We start from the raw sequence: 20,643 nt of genomic DNA, 5'->3' as shown, positions 1-20,643 counted from the left end.
TGGCACCTGGTTGGTTTTTAAACATTCCAAAAATTTCAGCCAATCAGATTGATGCTTAAACCGAGTTTTAAAACTTAAACGGAGTTTAAAATCACATTGTGGCCCCCCGGCCTGATATACATTGTGTGACATGACACTAACTTATCAACAGATAATGAGTACCTAGAGATTCTAGATGATCTGGCCTTCGTCAAGTGTGAATCGATCGTATAATGAGGCACTTCTGCACTCCAACTCCATATGAGAAGTGATAACTCTGAGATCACAACGAGGGGTGAAGGCCGCCAACATGCAGGCAAATCATCAAGATTCAGTATGTACTTACCTAATTCAGTTCATAATGGGCTAAGTAGAAATTCGAGTTCAATCAGAATACATACATAGATTAAATAAAAAATCAACCTCAGTGGGTCTCATTAGTGTATTGGTTGGACTTTGGATCTGGAGGTTGGTGGTTCGAGTCCAAGTCAAGTCATGAAATTAGCTCAATCTACATTAAGTTTCAAGTATTAAATTTATGGAGGTGTACCTATTACCTTAAGTTAGGAACGACCTTGGTGACAAGCATTTTAAGTACCTAACTACTTAAGTAAGTAAGTAAGTAGTTCCCATTTTACGAAACACAACATACAATAAATTATTGTTCAATTTACTTACTTGTATTATTTCAGGATCCTCTACGAGTCTACGTATCAAACATTGTTCATTTTCATTCCATTTAGGATTCGTAACAATATTTACATTTTACATCATGCATGGGCCTATACTCTGGACGGGCTCCAATTCAGAATGCTCTTAAACTTATTATTACTCTGGAAATCGAAAAGTGCCGAGGCTGCAAACAATCCCAGGATGCAAACATCCATAGATAAGCTCGCCTTGCAAAAATCTAAACAAACCATTAAACAACGGAATGCTAAATGAATATATCGAAGCAATATAAATTACGTGCGTGGGAGTAGCAGCAAATTGAAGTAAACAAACGTTTTGATTTGAAGGAAATTATTGCCAAGGGAGTTGAAAAGCAGACCCAGCTTGTTTGTATAAAACAGGTTAATACATGAGATTTAACGCCAAATCTTTGAAAAAATTCAAAAAGAGTTCGCAATGCTCAGGCCTTTAGATTTCAGCCAAAGTCGCTCGAACTTGGCACAGAGATTCTATAAATTTTGTAGATCAGAAGTATCTTTGGGCTTTGTTTCAAGAAGGTACGGTTCGGCCGTTATTCCGGACCAAAGTTCCGCTATTTGGGGCTATACAGGGAAAAAGCTCAAAAGGAACTAGCGCTTCTCACGATTTTACCTTAACCACAGGTCGCTCAAATTTTGCAGACAGCTTCCATAATTAATGATGATCAAAAGTGTCCGCGGACCGGACCTCTAGAAATGTAAGGTTCGGCCGCTATTTAACGCCAAATCTATGAAAAAGCTCAAAAAGAGTTCGCAATGCTCAGGCCTTTAGATAGCCAAAGTTGGTCGAACTTGACAAGCCTTCAGCCCGTTTCTATGAAGTTGGTAATGCCCGCCACTCACAAACAAACCCTCCAGCCCGTTTCTATGAATTTAGTAATGCCCGCCACTCACTCTCAGACCGTCTGAGAGACCGCGGTCCAAGTTCTCAATGAAGGCATCAGGTCTGTCGTCTGGCAGACAGTCTGTGAGACAGTGGTCTGTCAGATGGTTTCACCGGAATACACCGTGAGTGGCTGGCCTTACTTGCCTACTATTATTAGGTACGTGGGCTACGTTGATAGGCAAGGTGGGTAGATAGGTAAGCCAATACTTGACTTTTAGGTAAGTAATAACAAACAAAAGTACATTTTGTACAACTGGACTGGAATATGTTACTGGATGCCAGTCGTCTCTACACGAGGCCATTGGCTGGACTAACTATTGGCAGTATTGGCCTTGTCTAATCCATAAAAGGAATGGACAAAGCAAACATGACTACTAAAACACTATGATTGCAGACGATTTATTACTTTCTATTTCAGAGTTTAGAGTGTTTAGACTTGAGAGGTACCTACGTACTTCAATACGTAGGGAATTCAAGATTTTCGCAAAATCCTTTCTTATTGCACACCTAGACCATAAAAGGAATATTCCTACCAAATTTCAGCTTTCTAGGTTTTGTGGTTCCAGAGATAGAGCGATCAGTGTGTGAACTATGAACTGTGAATGGATCTCGTTCTTATAATATAAGATTGATTTACTTGTATTATTTTAGGATCCTTTACGAGTCTACGTAGCAAACATTGTTCATTTTCATTCCATTTAGGATTCGTAACAATATTTACATTTTACATCATGCATGGGCCTATACTCTGGACGGGCTCCAATTCAGAATGCTCTTAAACTTATTATTACTCTGGAAATCAAAAAGTGCCGAGGCTGCAAACAATTCTCCAGGATGCAAACATCCATAGATAAGCTCGCCTTGCAAAAATCTAAACAAACCATTAAACAACGGAATGCTGAATGAATATATCGAAGCAATATAAATTACGTGCGTGGGAGTAGCAGCAAATTGAAGTAAACAAACGTTTTGATTTGAAGGAAATTATTGCCAAGTATGGGACTGGAGGGAGTTGAAAAGCAGACCCAGCTTGTTTGTACAAAACAGGTTAATACATGAGATTTAACGCCAAATCTTCGAAAAAATTCAAAAAGAATTCGCAATGCTCAGGCCTTTAGATTTCAGCCAAAGTCGCTCGAACTTGGCACAGAGATTCTATAAACAATTCTCTAGATCAGAAGTATTTGGTTTCTATTCGAAAGCTCTACAATCTACAATGTAATAAATAATTCGTGCGAAAATGAAGAAGCACTCATGGTCTCATGAAAGTTTTTGATTGAAATCTCGGGTCAACTAGGCAAACTTTTGGTCAACTTTGGAACCTTAAGTAAGTACTCGAACTTTATTCCGTCACTTTTGTGGGTATAGGTACTATCTTATATTATAAAATCAAGATCCATTCACTCATTCACATTTCACTACTTACTGATCGCTCTATCTCAAGAATCACAAGACCTAGAAAGCTGAAATTTGGTAGGAATATTCCTTTTATGGTCTAGGTGTGCAATAAGAAAGGATTTTGCGAAAATCTAAACCGACCCTGAGATACGATCAATTTTTGGTCGCTAAAATCTCCATAAGAAAAACACAGAGTGCAGAGACCATGCAGAGACTGCGGAAGAGAAATGTTCCGCTCTCGACCAACATTTTGAGTTTCAACTATGCAGCTAATAGGGAGCGCGCAGCGCGACCGTACTAAAATCTCCATAAGAAATACACAGAGTGCAGAGACCATGCAGAGACTGCGGGAGAGAAATGTTCCGCTCTCGACCAACATTTTGAGTTTCAACTATGCAGCTAATAGGGAGCGCGCAGCGCGACCGTATTTTTTCATTTTCTACAAGTTCGGCCATGTCTTTTCTACAAGTTTGGCCATGCGTCGGGATGAACTAGCGGGATTCCGGAGCGAAGCGACGGAATTCAGCTAGTAGGACATAGGTACATACCTCATAAATCCAACCAGGGCGGGAATCTAACCGGCGACCAAGCGCTTACAAGGCACATAGGCTGGCAAAGGCTACTCAAAATTTTGAGAAATCACTGCCTTAATGTCCGTGCCAGTTTTGCGGTAGGTACCTACCTACCTAAAATCACACAATTTAAGTCACATGTCATACGAATTCTGTGTAGGTAACATGGTACCTCCGTCCTACATCTACCTCGTAGGGAATTCACGATACAACAAACGAAACACAAATCTTTATTAAATTGCTTCGAGTTCCAATTAATTAGGAACTTTATTAGTGGCACTCCATATAAGTAGGGTGCTTGGGAATTGTTTATTTTGTCTGTAATGGCGGCTCCCTTTGTCTTGAGAAGTCGAGAGTCCTTTCACTATGTCTTCTCCCGTTTTTTAAAACGTTCCTCTCATGTTTTGACCGTGAGCTCGAAGGCATAAAATAAAAATCTGAGGCTGGGTGCCAAGATGGAATACAATTGTAAAATAATTAGACAAAACTATAAAATGTACGCGCTTTGATATGATTTCATGGCGGGGAAACATACATCCTAATGCCGCGATTCCCTTACAATTTGTAAGTATAGGGGTGTTCACACGAAAATTTTTCTAAATTGGTAATTTATAGGTACCGGAAATAGTGTTGATTCATGCCTCGTCCTATAGGACTGGTGCTCAATATTAAAAAAAAAAAAAAAACCTGGATCAAAGGTAGAACGTTAAACCTGGGGGTCTGGGGTTCGAGTCCCAGTAATGACGTTAAAATTTAGTAGCGCCTATTCGAGGTTGACATTTATAACCTTTAGCAAATCAATGTCTTTTTTTCTTTCAGAGAAAATTCAGATCCCATCATGGGTGACTACTCGACTTTCAAAAACGGACTGGACATTATCGAGGCGCTAACCAAGCGACTGGACCGTTTGACGGGGTTCGATTCCGAGTTGGACAATATTCTTGGAGGTCGACAGCATGATGGTGGTCTGGATGGGGTACAATTTGTAAGTAATAGGGGTGTACTAGGTCGTTAGGTCCTAGAGTTACCTAGGGTGGAATAAGTTATCTATGTAGATTTGTAGAATTACAGAGCAGTTCTAAATAAAAAGGTATCAATCCCTTTTTGGTGGGAAAATCCAAAGTTCAACAGTAGAAAAATCCAAAGTTCAAAAATGATCCATTATAAAATGTCCAAGAACTTGTAGAGCCAAGTTGTAGGGCTGTTCCCTTAAATGGGTATTTTTGTGGTACGACCCTTATAAGGAGAAATAAGACTACTCTCCATTAAGCATTAAGGCGGTATTTCAGATAGACAAACATAAAACTTTCGTCCTACTCCGTCTCTTAAAAACTTGGTCCTAATCCCCTTGTTTACTTCATTTTAAAGGACCAACAATTTTTAGCAAACTCTCCTGGATCCAAAACAATTCTTCAAGAACATCGATACAGCCAAACAACAGAGTATCAGTGGACTTCTAAGCTGTTCTGTGATGTTACGTCAATGAACAATCAACGGTCCTAATCCCCTTGTTTACTTCATTTTAAAGGACCAACAATTTTTAGCAAACTCTCCTGGATCCAAAACAATTCTTCAAGAACATCAATACAGCCAAACAACAGAGTATCAGTGGACTTCTAAGCTGTTCTGTGATGTTACGTCAATGAACAATCAATTGATTGGCATAACCAACTGCGCCCCTTTGTCAAACCATTCTTTCAACGTGAATGATTTTTCAAGTACCTGGGCAAATTCCAACGGAGGAGATTTTGGGCTATCCACTTCGTATGAGAAGAAACCTACTAATGTTCCTGAGCCACATTATCAGAAGGAAACCAAAACAAGTCAAATAAAGAGTCACTCCCCGTGGGACAAAAGTGGGAAATTTTCATTTGACACCGAAATTCCAGACAGCAGCATTCTAAGAAAATTCCTGGAAACGATTGATGACGAGTCAGATTCCGCCAATAGAGTCTGTCAAAATGGTGAATGGAATACTACGAAAGTTAATGGTGACTATTCCGACCTTATTTTTGACCATGATATCGACTGGACGAAGGCTTCCGCCATGTTGGAGGATACCCTGGAACAACATGCGGACTTGTCAATAGTGGATAGATCAAATTTGATGATAGAGCAAATACAGCATATGGCACACTCGAAGATATTGACAGCAAGTAAGGGTGTGCCCAAAAATGGCGAGCACCACCAGCCAATCTTGTTCCTTTCACTATGATCCGGCGCGGCAGGGGCTGAAATTCAGTCCCCTCATACCAGTCAAAAAACCAGGGGCCCATTCCACGAAGGTACAGACACGCGAGGTTAGACTGCAGCCTAATGACCAGGCTCACCCAAGCAGGGCCGTATTTAGGACCCCCATCGGACTAAAGGTGTTGGCCTATAATCTGGAGCATCCCCCCCCCTTCTTGCTGAAATTATGGTCAGCCACTCACTAAGTAATCTCAATATCAGGTAGACCTGACAAGTACCAACACCGGATCAAGTCTGCTGAGTCTCAGGTATAGGTTCAGGTATCAGGTACCTATAATAGGTACCTGATACCTGATGAGCACACACAACATCAGGTAGACCTGACAGGTACAGCTGATCAGATCTACCTGATACCTGATGAGCACACACACACAATATCAGGTAGACCTGACAGGTACAGGCGTACAGCTGATCAGATCCACCTGTCAGGTCTACCTGATGAGCACACACAACATCAGGTAGACCTGGTTGGGTGTAGCTGTCAGGTCTACCTGATGGTGAGTGGCTGGCCTTATGGCCATAGAATTTTGAGGGGAAAACCCCGCTAGGGGGGAAAGGGGGTCCTGGCCCTGGTTAATCAGATAACAGAACCCAAAAGGGAAATGGCTACACAACCCTGGTTTATCAGATAACAGAATAACATACACGCAACTGATCTTACCTGTAGCAAAGCTATCACAATCCGGGTAGATCCACTTCGTACAGCTATGGTACTTAGGGTGGTAGTTTCAGGTGGCTTCCTAAGAGGTCCTCCTGGATCTTCTTGGACAAGTTCCATGCTGGTACCCACATTTGGGTCACTCATCCTTTGGGAAATGATGTCACCAGCTCACTGGGTCATATCCATTACAACTCTAGGTAGCCTAGGTGTTGGTTAACTAGAAAGTTTTAACTTGTAATTTTGTTACAACTGTGGTTAGAATACTTAAGTAGGTAGTGTTAGTTAGTTAGTTAACTTTACAACCAGTGGTTTTTTCTTTCCCTGTGAGCCTCTACAGGTAACAGGAAGGTCTTGAATGTTCCTAGAGTTCATGAGTTCCTTAACATATCTTCCTATACTTAGGTACATAGATGAGATATGTCCCCTCTCCTAATGCCATATCGTGGAAGCTCTGTGTCTATATTAATTTCAAAGTCGTGTGTTGGCTTTGCACTCGGAAGTGTGTGGGTTTGAGCTTTAGCATTGGCACCACAATATCATGCTGGTATGTCAGACGTGACGTCACGCATGCCACAAGTAATAGGCAGCAGATTTTATAGTTGGTAGTGTGGGAATTGACACCTAATAATAATAGATTTTATGTCCGTAGGTAATAAAGGACGTTACTTACTTAGGCCGGAGGCCACAAAGCGAATTTTTAACTTGTTTAAGTAAGCAATCTGATTGGTTCCTTTCACCTTTCAATGCTTGGCACCTGGTTGGTTTTTAAACATTCCAAAAATTTCAGCCAATCAGATTGATGCTTGAACCGAGTTTTAAAACTTAAACGGAGTTTAAAATCACATTGTGGCCCCCGGCCTTATACATTGTGTGACATGACACTAACTTATCAACAGATAATGAGTACCTAGAGATTCTAGATGATCTGGTCTTCGTCAAGTGTGAATCGATCGTATAATGAGGTACTTCTGCACTCCATATGAGAAGTGATAACTCTGAGATCACAACGAGGGGTGAAGGCCGCCAACATGCAGGCAAATATATCATCAAGATTCAGTATGTACCTAATTCAGTTCATAATGAGCTAAGTAGAAATTCGAGTTCAATCAGAATACATACATAGATTAAATAAAAAATCAACCTCAGTGGGTCTCATTAGTGTATTGGTTGTACTTTGGATCTGAAGGTTGGTGGTTCGAGTCCAAGTCAAGTCATGAAATTAGCTCAATATACCTACATTAAGTTTCAAGCTTTCAAGTATTAAATTTATGGAGGTGTATTACCTCAAGTGAGGAACGACCTTGGTGACAAGCATTTTAAGTACCTACTTAAGTAAGTAAGTAAGTAAGTACTAAGTAGTTCCCATTTTACGAAACACAACATACAATTATGTAGAAGAAAAAGAAAAATTCCGTTTGTCCTCATTTTTCCTGCTCTATGACTTTGAAACATCACCCAAGTAAGCGCAACTGATCTATTTAAGAAAATAACACAGACCTCTCCTACCGGCCACTCAAGCTCAGACAATCGGAACGTGTGAGGTTGTGGTGGGAAAAGCTTCCAACCTAAGCCTTTCAGACGGTCTGATGTCCGCCACTCCGAGGGGAAAATTTGGAGTACCCCTTTCCGGTACAATACTGTTTGGATTTTAATGCTTTTGATTCTAGCTTTTGGCATTTACTTTTGATTAACAAACAGTATTTTGGGACGCACCTTCTAAAATTCATAAACTGTGCTACGCACATTGCATAATCACATGTGTTTCTAGGCATTCATATAAATGGGTTTCATCAAAAAGAAGATCATGACTTTTAGGTGGGAAAAGCTTCCAACCTAAGCCTTTCAGACGGTCTGATGTCCGCCACTCCGAGGGGAAAATTTGGAGTACCCCTTTCCGGTACATTACTGTTTGGATTTTAATGGTTTTGATTCCAGCTTTTGGCATTTACTTTTGATTAACAAAAAGTATTTTGGGACGCACCTTCTAAAATTCATAAACTATGCTACGCACATTGCATAATCACATGTGTTTTTAGGCATTCATATAAATGGGTTTCATCAAAAAGAAGATCATGACTTTTGAAAGTTTTTGATTGAAATCTCGGGTCAACTAGGCAAACTTTTGGTCAACTTTGGAACCTTAAGTAAGTACTCGAACTTTATTCCGTCATTTTTGTGGGTATAGGTACTATCTTATATTATAAAATCAAGTATGACTTTTGATCATTTTCCAAAGTGGGTAGCCATGGCCATACATAGTGTAAATTTGGCCATGAATAATGGCTGAATTGTCCTTTTCTGGGAACCTGCCCAAAAGACATTGTGATCTACATGATTCATAACATAGCTCTGCAAATTTAGAACGCCTTGAGTCCAAAATCGAAATCTAGGCTAAAGTCCTGAGAATTTTGCGCTCTTTTTGAGCCTTTGGTAAGTACAATTGAAACCCGGGCCAGGCACTCTTGTGATCTACATAAGGTATCGATCCTCTCTTCTGTGTATGGCTGTACGGAGTTGAGCTGGTTACATAGCTATGCATATTTGGTGTGTTTTATGAGTTCCATTTAGAGACATAACACTATTGTCCATTTTCAAACTAATGTATTTGGATGAACATCTGTTTCCCTCCTTCTCCCTTCTCTGACCTAATGTGAAACTGCAATCGTAGGAATAATTCATGAGCATAAAATTATTCTTGAGATTATTTATGTCTGGCGCGGATGCAAAGCGGGATTTTCTTCTTAGACATTATTTAAAATTTGTATATGATTTTTTTTTCTTTTTAATTCTTCTTGGCACACTATTTGCTGATATTTCTTTTCAGTAGCTTCGAAACACCGGTGCGAAGACAGACGCTATGTTACTTTAAATGTTTTCGGTCTTTTCGGGGTAAATTGTAGTGAAAGATAGTGAGGTCGTGATAAGAACATAAGTTTTACTTTACCGTGATAAAATTACACGTCATCATTGTTGTTCGCCAACTGGTCCATAGAAATTAATAAATTGTATCTACCCTGTGGTCCACGCGTGGTAGAAACATTCCGAAATTCCGAATAAGCAGTGGCGTAGCGTGTATGTATGACGTGTATGGCGGCCATACAACTCAAAAGTTCACTTTAGTGCCCATAAATATTATATTAATGGCATGTACTGTGATGGGACTTGATGGTAGACCTGTGCATGAGCGCTACACGCCCTACACTTGAATTTAGACCACGCTACGCCACTGCGAATAAGTAAACCCGGAAATTCGGAAATCAGCTCTACTTTAAGTCCAATCATTTTCTATTCGAACATCATAATAACCTCACCTCATTCATTTATAGCTTTAGATCTGACTGATGATGCCAGCTTGAATATTTATGCCGGTTAGTTACTATGTGCCAGCTATACATAGTAGGAATGCCATGTTTCGTCATAAAAAGAGCTACTTAATGTACCACACGCGTATGATGCATTATTTTTAGACGTTTTTTTGCAATAAAATTTTACATTATGGAGAGTTTATGTAGCTATTCATTTACTTGTTCGATTTACAACCCAAGAAGAGGGAGGCCGCAGATGAGATGGCTGGACAATGTCTGCAATGATCTCTAAACCATGAAAGTAACCGGCTGGTGCTCCAAGGCACAAGACAGGACGATGTGGAGGCTCATTGTAGAGGAGGCCAAGGCCCACCCCGGGCTATAGTGCCGTTTGGTAAGGTAAGGTACTTATTCGGTCGGTAAAAACTTTTGAAGCGTGCGTAGCAGAAAGTTATCCGGTTACCGAGCCAAAGCCAGATTCACGAAAACAAAATTACTCGTATTGTGATCACTCCATAGCACTGCAAACTACACAGCCTCCAGAACCAAAGACTATATGTACACAGTAGAGTATCAATACCAAAGACTATCACAGATCATGACATCATAAACTCTTTATTAGTTACCCGGTAAAAAAAATCCGCCCCGGGCGGGAATCGAACCCGCGGCCTAGCGCTTACAAGGCAGACGCACTACCAACTAAGCTAACTAGGCTGGCATTTGGGCTTTGTTTCAAGAAGGTACGGTTCGGCCGTTATTCCGGACCAAAGTTCCGCTATTTGGGGCTATACAGAGAAAAAGCTCAAAAGGAACTAGCGCTTCTCACGATTTTATGTACCTTAACCACAGGTCGCTCAAATTTTGCAGACAGCTTTTATAAATAATGATGATTAAAAGTGTCCGCGGGCCGGACCTCGAGAAATGTACGATTCGGCCGCTATTTAACGCCTAATCTTTTAAAAAGCTCAAAAAGAGTTCGCAATGCTCAAGCCTTTAGATTTCAGCCAAAGTTGGTCGAACTTGACAGACTATAAACAAGCCTCCAGCCCGTTTCTATGAAGTTAGTAATGCCCGCCACTCACTCTCAGACCGTCTGAGAGACCGCGGTCCAAGTTCTCAATGAAGGCATCAGGTCTGTCGTCTGTCAGACAGTCTGTGAGACAGTGGTCTGTCAGATGGTTTCACCGGAATTCACTGTGAGTGACTGGCCTTACTTACCTATACTATTATTAGGTACGTGGGCTACGTTGATAGGCGAGGTGGGTAGATAGGTAAGCCAATACTTGACTTTTAGGTAAGTAATAACGAACAAAAGTGCACTCTGTACAACTGGACTGGAATATGTTACTGGATGCCAGTCGTCTCTACACGAGGCCATTAGCTGGACTAACTATTGGCAGTATTGGCCTTGTCTAATCCATAAAAGGAATGGACCAAGCAAACATGACTACTTAAACACTATGATTGCAGACGATTTATTGCTTTCTATTTCAGAGTTTAGAGTGTTTAGACTTGAGAGGTACCTACGTACTTCAATACGTAGGGAATCTAACAGATTTGAAAAGACCTTATAAACTGATTTTTCAAAAGGCCTTATAAAAATGATTACCTTTCAGCCAGAGATCTCGATGAACATGTACATAACTAGGTACCAAAATGTTTGTGGATAACTTTAAATATGTGTAAAAACTCTAAATTTATGTGTGATAGGAGAAAATGTAACAAAAACAAACAGATGAACTTTAAATGTTGATTTTTGTGCCCAAAACTTTTGTGTTTTTCCTAATTTCTATGTGATAACCTCGGGTTGCATGAACTTCTTTTATGTTTCGCTGCTAGCAAAAGATTTCACGCGCAACGCTGCAAAATTAATAAACCTAACTCGACTAATAATATTGAAGACCGAAGAGCCTTCTAAACTAAGGGTTAGCCCGCGCAGCGGCAGCGGCGATAGCACGTGGAATACACCAGTTCCCAATGGACCTGGGACGATTAAATTTAAGGAAAGTTACGCGTGCTTGGAGTACGGATGGGTAACCATCTGGCCAGTCGTGTGCTGCTGCCTTTTAGGCCAGCCATTCACGATCAGTTTTAACTGACAGTTTGAACTGTCAGTTAAAACTGATCGTGAATGGCGGTGAACTGACAGTTCGATTGAACTGATGGTCTAAACTGAGGATTATAAAAATTTTATATTTTTAACTGAAGATACTTGAACTGACAGTTAAAACTGATCGTGAATGGCTGGCCTTAGCGACCCCACTCAGGATGGGAGAGGTTAATGTGAGAAGCGAATAGCTTATTGTCAAATGGAGGGTAAAACCCCCGTCTTTAGTGACATTAGGTGTACAGAACTCAGCAGTCAGGTGCAGCTATAGGTACAGCTGTACAGTGATATGTCTTTTTCTTTGTTCCAGAATTTATCTGAGTTATACATGACTAGTAAATCTAGTAACAATTTAATGGACGCGTATCAATCGCGCTTAGATCCTTTCAAAAACGCTGGCATTTTATTTGAAGAGACTGACAAGACTCAGTCCCACAAACATGAAACTGGTCGCGAGATATCAGTTCCTTGTATGATTCAAGACAGCTTTCCAACTCATCAGAAGGTATGACTAGATGAGAAGAACACCTTCATTTCTAGATTATTATTAGTTTTTAATTTTTGGTAATGACAAAGAAAGGTCCTTTTTGTGTTTAACCTAACCCTATACCTAATATGCTCATGTAGCCTCATGTGTGACAGCTCCTTTTTGTAGCAATTTTCCATTGACGTGACTTCTTAACAAGTACCTAATTTTTTAACTCCACTGTGTACCTACCTGACCTATCTCATAATCTCTCTTTTTCTTCAGGAAAACTCTTTTACCATGTTAGAGGAAGTTCATCACAAGCACAACCTGAAGTTGTCCCCAATGGAAGGATGTACACTTTCGACGGAAGAGCTACGGTCAGAATACCCCATAAATCCTCGTCTAGACCATACCACTAAGATGACAACTGTTAATGAGGATTTTACCAAAAATGTTGACAAAAATCTTGCCTTTAAGGTTACCACAAATGTTGACAAAGATCTTATCTTTAATGATTTCACCAGAAATGTTGAGAAAGATCTTACCAATAATTTTGATGAGGCCCTTACCAGAAATTTTCATAGAGATCTTACCAAAAATTTCAACAAAGATTTCACCAGTAGTTTTGATAAGGATCTTACTAGAAAATTCGAGAATGAGTTTACCAATAATATTGATAAGGATATAGGGAAATATCTTGTTCTGAGAGACACCTGTGACGCAGACATCTCCACTAATCAGTCTCAGAGTTTGACGGAATTGATAACATCAGCAATTAACGGCACAGGAGTAAGTATATTTGTTTTATTTTGCGGTTTTCCAGAAGACCAAGAACTTATGTAGGTACTAGAAAAGTGACCTGTCCAACTCACCTAGATAAAAAGGTCTATCAAAAGTTATGTATATGTATGTAGGTACAACCCTAGTAAATTAGTAATATCTACTTGTAGAGAGGTAAAAAGTGTGGAATGGTAGGTAAAAAAACGAACTAATAAGCACGACTGAGGGATACATTTTGGGAGAGGATTGATTGTTTCCTCAAACCACAACATCCAATATTCCCACTGTTTCAGGACCCCAATTCCTTCAGCACCATAGAAGAAGTGAAAGATATCCAACACATCAAATTCTCTCCATTAGAGGGATGTTCATTTAATAGTCAAGTTACTACCACTGAGTTCTCTCCTCACGATTATCTATCCTTGTCAGCAGCCAGGGAAGCTATGACGTCATCAGAACATGCAATGTTGCCAAGTTTACAGAGGGAGCATACGAGAGATGTTGCAACGTTGGAAGATTATAAAGTTCATAGGGAAGATAGCCAGAATGAGAAATATGGGGAGTGGAATCGAGATGAAGTGGCTATGTATAACAATAAACCACAGGTAACTCATGAACCAATGACATAATTATCTTGATTTTGAAGATGGTAACCAGTGGCATATTCTCATGGGTTCATAGATTTCTCCCTTTAAAAATCTCACGCCACGCTACTAGGGTAAACCAAAACATAACCCAAATATTTAATTTTCTATGGGCTCTTAAATTGTAGCCTTCAAATGAGAATTGTGGTGTCAAATACATTTCCATAAATGAATGAAATTGAATATCATCTCCAAGGATGGCAAAAATATTATGAACATTCGTTCATTATTTACAGAAAGAACTTTTGGTAGGAATCGACACCCGAAAAACACACAAGCGTTCTTAAGTTAACTCTTTTCCATCAATATTTAAGAACTGGTACAAAAATTTGAAGCCTTTTTTTTTCATTCTTGTTTTAGGAACCCAATTCGTTCAGTACTATAGAAGAAGTAAAGGATATACAACACATCAAATTCTCTCCATTAGAAGGATGTTCACTAAACAGTCAAGTTACTACTACCGAATTCTCTCCTCACGATTATCTATCTTTGTCTGCAACGAGAGAGGCAATGACGTCATCAGAAAATGCAATGTTGCCAAGTGGTAATATCAATAGTGAGGCTACAAGAAATATTGCACTATTAGCAAACAATACGATGAAAAATGAAAGCCTGAGAGATCTTGCAACGTTGCTAGATGAAGAAAGTTACAGCACAAGAAATGTGAACCTGGCATTGGTGCCAAGTCATGGAAAAGTCCATAGAGAATATGAAGACACCCTTGATGTGGACAAACATAGAGAATGGAATAGAGACGAAATGGCAGTGTATAATCCAGAAAGATCACAGGTAAATGGTTATTTATTCACAGGTAAATGCAGACTGATTGAAACTTGAAGTAAAAACCCCAAAACTATTATCGTGGATCAAAATCCATCTAGCATCTAGAGACGTATTCGTAAGATGGATAAAAAAAATATAAATAATCTAAATACATACTTGTATAGCGATTATAGGGTTCTTTTTTATATAGGGTTCTTTTTTTTTTCAGAATTTTACTGAAATACCTATTTCGTCGTTAAATTAGTGGGTACCTACTTAGAATTTTAAAATGACTTTTCAAAACCTAAAAACCTCATACCTGATGAGCACACATTATCAGGTAGACCTGACACGTACGGCTGAAAAGGTCCGCCTGTCAGGTCTACCTGAAACCTAATAAGGACACACTATCAGGTAGACCTGATACGCGGACCTGATCAGGTGTACGGTGTACCTGTCAGGTATACCTGATAGTGAGTGGCTGGCCTAAGACGTATCATAGAGGGAACTGTAACAACGGAGGTCTTATCGCCCCAAAATCGAAGAGGAAAGGATAATTGAGAACGTGGGGCCAGGTCGCGCCACCCCACCCAACACCACAGAGAAAACTATGCAAACTTTACCGGACACTGCCTTCGGATTTGGGCAACAGTGGCGGGGGCATTAGTTGCCACACGATCAGATGGGTCGCAGCGTCTTGAGCTTCCTCGGCATCGTCCACTGAAAATACACCCCGTCCCCCCCCGGAGGCCCCGTAACCCATTAGTACACACGCCACTGCCACTCGTAACACAACCATACCCATTAGTAAAGGAACACAGCCTCACGTCACTCAGTAGGATTGGGCTTGGGCCAGCCACTCACTATCAGGTAGACCTGACGAAGGTACACCTGATAGTGTGTGTGCTCACCAGGTAGACCTGAGAGAAGGACCTTTTCAGCCGTACCTGTCAGGTTTAACTGATTGTGTGTGTGCTCATCATGTATCAGGTGTACCTGTCAGGTCTACCTGATAGTGACTGGCCTTATAACGTCCTAGGCCCGAATTATAAAATAGAATTAAGAATTAACTAGGCGCTTAAGGGTCGAAAACCGAAATTTATGGAAACATTTTTTCGCGGTATTATGCATTATGTAGGTATCGATATGTTTCTCTATATTGGAAAATTCAAAATATCGATACATCGATATATTCCAAAAAGCATTATCCCTAGGAGCCTAGGACTAGGACTAAGTACTTCCAGTAAAAACAATTTCCCACTAGAAAACGAGAAATATGCGAAACTGTCTACATTGTTTAGGGAACATCTAGTTTCCACTTGTTGAATGTATGATAGGCAAAAAACCAAAGTAATTCTATTTTATAATTCGGCCCTGGGAATGCGGTCTCGAAGGGTAAACAAGGAGTCTTCTATCCCGATCTTATCCCACTTCTAGACCGCGTTATGACACCACTCAACCCTGTCTTCAAAACAAACGCTAAAGTAAGAGGCCAGAGGGCCTTGTCAGTGTTTCTGAAAACCTTCACACACAAGTTTCAAATCAAGTCTTGATTTCGATTCAAAACATTACTGAGTTAGTAATTTCAAATCAAATCTACTGGGGTATTAGGGAGGAAGAGGGGGGATCAACAACAACCAAGTGCAAAACTTGATGCCAAGTACAAACCGGTGAATGAGGAAAGAAAGAGAATAACAGGAATACATAAACGAGAAATAAATGAAAATGTTGTGGTTTGCTGGACTAGATATTGGCACGTAACTTATTTTGTACTGGATATTTCGGGTCTAAATTCCAGGCCCGTCGGAAGCAAGTCTGAAGACGGGTCTGGAACACCCCAGGCGTTCTCTACCATCCAGTCTAAATTCCAGACCCGTCTAAATTCAAGGTCCAGGTCTGGAATTTAGACCCGAAACGTCCAGTACAAAATAAGGTACGTGCCAACTTCAAGTCCCGGAAAACCGAAATAGAGGCAGCTAACTAACAACGTTTATTATAGCCGATTGCCCCACTTATACCAATACCAAACAACACTACTGATACACTAGTTCCGATTTGACAGCAGACTCAAACCTGTCGCTCATTGGAAGCGTGGTCGCGCGCTTTAAGTAGCGCGATGCCGCCTGAAAATCGAAACCCATGAAAAAGATACAGACCTCTCACACTGGAGTCGCGCTACTTAGGTCTCTTAGAGTATGAGAGGTCTCATACATAGGCTTGGATCATTTTCATAGGTTTGGATTTTCAGGCTGCATCGCGCAACTCCAAGCTAAAAGTGGCGAAACAATGCTTCCATGTGTGGCAGGCCTCACAAACACCTCAAAGTGGTGAATTCAATTTTACAAAATTGAATGCACCAATCCTGGCAATGTACTGAAGTAAGATACTGTAGACTTACATAAGTGACCAACACTATGTCCACTATTCATTCCCACCAAACTAATCTTCCTTCTATTTGTTTATTATCAACAGCTAGTTTATTACTTATTAGGAACCTACCTTTATGATAAATACAATAAAGAGTCCATTTATTTTTATTAGAATTTCGATACATACTTTCTTTTTAATTTTTTTTCGACGTATAAAACTCATTTTCCTTTTTACAACTTGAAAAAAATTAATAATAAATTATAATATAAAAACAATATGCATTAATTTATAAATAAATATAGATATTTGGCAATATAATATCAATGTTTATTTACTAACCTTGCAGAATCCATATAGCATTTACATAGGTAGTAGATTAATCTCTCTCGTCTGAAAAAAATATTTTTCTCACTATAAAATCCTACGTTATAAAACAAGAAAATATCACAAACTAAAACGACATAGGGGGCTGACTAATTTACCTTCATACATGTTCATTTTAGTTTTGATAATTCACGATTACCAACAGGTAAAGCACTCTGGAGACCCGGGATCGAATCCTAGTGAGGACGAAATTTGATCGGAAATTTCATTTACCCTTTTTGCTACTAAACCGAAATCGTTCAGGCGCTCGCGCTCGCTTGCGCTAGAACTTTATAAAACAAGAAAATATCACAAACTAAAACGACATAGGGGGCTGACTAATTTACCTTCATACATGTTCATTTTAGTTTTGATAATTTACGATTACCAACAGGTAAAGCACTCTGGAGACCCGGGATCGAATCCTAGTGTGGACGAAATTTGATCGGAAATTTCATTTACCCTTTTTGCTACTAAAGCGAAATCGTTCAGGCGCTCGCTTGCGCTAGAACTAGAACCCATCTTAGGACCAGGCGCTTTAACTAAAACGTAGGTTTTAGAATATAAATCTAAAACTTCATGGATAAATTAGGTAGGTAGTTAATTAAATTAGTCTAAAATTTACATATTAAATATTACTAGTACGTACAATTAACAAAGCTGCTAGTGGTAATAATGTTTATTTCTGAACACGTAATGTTACTTGTCCTAATTAGTTAAGGTAATAAGGTTTTGGGGTTATCTCATGTTTTGAGCATTATTTGTTATTATTATTAGGTATTTGCAGAATGCAGATACCCATGAAAAGATAGAGAGAACTTTTGGGTATAAAACAAGAAAGACGAATGCATTGATTTCTGGATTTTCTGGTCATTGCATTTCTTTTCCTGACCGGATTGTTGGAACCGTAAAAATGCAAGAAATTAAAAATATAATGGGTAAAAAATGATCACTATGCTAACAAGGATTGGTGAAACTCAGAATAGTCAATTCAACGAATGTGTTATTAAAAAGACCTTCCACAGAACTGAGTAGAGATCTCTAATCTCTATCCACCAACCCTTGAATCCTTGAAAACCACGACTTGCACCAATGGATGGGCCAATTGAATAGTGACTTAAAACTAATACAAGCTTACACGAAGAAATTTAAAGCACACGGGTAAGGATTCGCAAAGTGAAAAAAAAGCACTATAAATACACTTCTTCTTGTCTGATCCGTTGTATTCTCGATCAGACAAGAACCACCGCGCGATTTCGATTGAAGAACTCATTTGTGACAAATGAATACAGTAAAAATGGCACTAGGAAATAGGTAAACATCGAAACAAGTAAACAGCATAGGTACATAGACAGCAAGAAGTAAGTTTATACAAGGGAGAAATCAGAGGGGAGAGAAGAGCTCCTTGGGGGACTCTTCAAGGAGGAGAATTTTCAAGTCCTTTTACTTTGAAAATGAAATAATAAGGAGCGAAAGAGGACAGTTGGAGAGAAGAAGAAAAGCGTCAAATAATTTTAATTTCTGTCAAATGTGGAATAGACTCTTAAGTTAATGTACCCTGGGCCAAAGACTTTATCAATATCAAAATAGGCTGTCAAAATCCATCTGTAAACGAATTTTCTTTTTCAATTTTATTCTGGTCATTACATGAACCTATTTATCTAATTATCCCACAAATGAAGGAGGGCATTCGATTGATAAAGTAGTATCGTCATTCTTTTCTTAGGGCCCAACGGGTATGCCATTCTTTTCTTAGGGCCCAACGGGTATGCCATTCTTTTCTTAGGGCTAAACGGGTATGTCATTCTTTTCTTAGGGCCCAACGGGTATGTCATTCTTTTCTTAGGGCCCAACGGGTATGTCATTCTTTTCTTAGGGGAGCATAGGTACATAGACAGCAAGAAGTAAGTTTATACAAGGGAGAAATCAGAGGGGAGAGAAGAGCTCCTTGGGGGACTCTTCAAGGAAGAGATTTTTCAAGTCCTTTTACTTTGAAAATGAAATAATGAGTGAAAGAGGACAGTTGGAGAGAAGAAGAAAAGCGTCAAATAATTTTAATTTATGTCAAATGGGGAATAGACTCTTAAGTTAATATAGCCTGGGCCAAAGACTTTATCAATATCAAAATAGGCTGTCAAAATCCATCTGTGAACGAATTTTCTTTTTCAATATTATTCTGGTCATTACATGAATCTATTTATCTAATTATCCCACAAATGAAGGAGGGCATACGATTGATAAAGTAGTATCGTCATTCTTTTCTTAGGGCCCAACGGGTATGCCATTCTTTTCTTAGGGCCCAACGGGTATGTCATTCTTTTCTTAGGGCCCAACGGGTATGTCATTCATTCTTTTCTTAGGGACCAAAAGGTAATCCTTTTTCTCTTCACAGCACGAAGTTCAGTTCTGGGAGCTCTCTGTTCATAAGTTGGCCACTTGCCATACTATGAGGTGGCTTTGTTCCCCCTTGCTGATGGTGGCAACTCCCGTGTCTTCCTCTTCGTCTTCTTCAGGGTCACCTGCAATCCAGAACGCACAATATGAGGGAATCGTTTTTTTTTAAATATAATTAAAAAAAAAATAATATTTTTTTAAAAAAGTAAAAACGGAGGTTGGTTTTCGAATGGGTGACATTCTAGACATCGCCTGCTGCTGGCTTTTCCCGGCTCCACTCAGGCTGGGTGATAAGGTTATCATCCCCCTTTTAAATCCCTTTCGTTGCACGTTTTTGAGTCATGTTCAAGTCACACTTTTGGTGTTTGTAACATACCTTTAGTGAATGGTGAATATCAGAGGGCATTAATTTAGGTGAATAATAAAATCATATGTACATAATTCATATACAATTTACAGTTAAATTAGTCGTGCTGTCAAATGAAAGGAAAGAGTAGAAAGTAAAATATTTTGTCTCCATCGAAATACCATTACCAAAATTGAGAAGACGGTCTTCCCTGTATCCTTATTTGTTAGTAAAGTTTTTATTTAGCATACATACAGGCTGAAAATAGGTCATAAGAATAAGAAATCAAGTTACAAAATAAGAGAATAAGAATAAATTTTGTTGGAGGCCAAAGAGTCACCGAATCACCCAAGAGGAACAAATTGCCACCACCACCAGCCCATCTGAAAATAAAATCACTTTCCAAACCGGAAGGGGTGAGTATTGAGTACACAAAACTGACGCAGAGTTGTTAGTTAAAGCCATTGTGAATAGGAAAGCAGCGTGTGGGGGAAACAGGAAATGTCCGGTATTATTTAAGCAAGAGGGATAAAGCAAAAGTTTGAAGCAAAACACGAGAGAATCGAAAGAAATGTTAGTAGTGCCCCTGTTCTCAAAATCTGAGCCTTGTAAGGCCAGTCACTCACTATCAGGTAAACATTATCAGG

General features: G+C 39.5%; 2 protein-coding genes across 2 annotated transcripts in view; one reads left to right on the top strand and one right to left on the bottom strand.

The window, feature by feature from the left end:
- The first annotated feature begins 2,769 nt into the window (after nucleotides 1-2,769).
- LOC103524634 lies at nucleotides 2,770-16,900 on the top strand. Its single transcript, XM_026819898.1, has 7 exons — nucleotides 2,770-2,906; nucleotides 4,365-4,530; nucleotides 12,179-12,373; nucleotides 12,620-13,126; nucleotides 13,411-13,722; nucleotides 14,122-14,550; nucleotides 16,772-16,900. Exons 2-7 carry the CDS (start codon nucleotides 4,384-4,386, stop codon nucleotides 16,898-16,900), a joined length of 1,719 nt encoding a protein of 572 aa, XP_026675699.1. The 5' UTR covers nucleotides 2,770-2,906; nucleotides 4,365-4,383.
- Nucleotides 16,901-19,174: 2,274 nt separating this feature from the next.
- Nucleotides 19,175-20,643, bottom strand: part of LOC103524623 (C-Jun-amino-terminal kinase-interacting protein 3-like) — a 29,281-nt gene continuing 27,812 nt past the window's right edge. The window contains exon 18 of the mRNA XM_026819891.1: nucleotides 19,175-19,775. Within this exon, the coding sequence (XP_026675692.1) occupies nucleotides 19,678-19,775 (98 nt within the window). The 3' untranslated portion in view covers nucleotides 19,175-19,677. The remainder of the gene's footprint in view (nucleotides 19,776-20,643) is intronic.

The sequence above is a fragment of the Diaphorina citri genome, unplaced genomic scaffold (genome assembly GCF_000475195.1).
Source record: "Diaphorina citri unplaced genomic scaffold, Diaci psyllid genome assembly version 1.1 scaffold6, whole genome shotgun sequence".
Classification (NCBI taxonomy): Eukaryota; Metazoa; Arthropoda; class Insecta; order Hemiptera; family Psyllidae; genus Diaphorina; species Diaphorina citri.
This window is presented reverse-complemented; position numbering and strand designations above follow the sequence as displayed.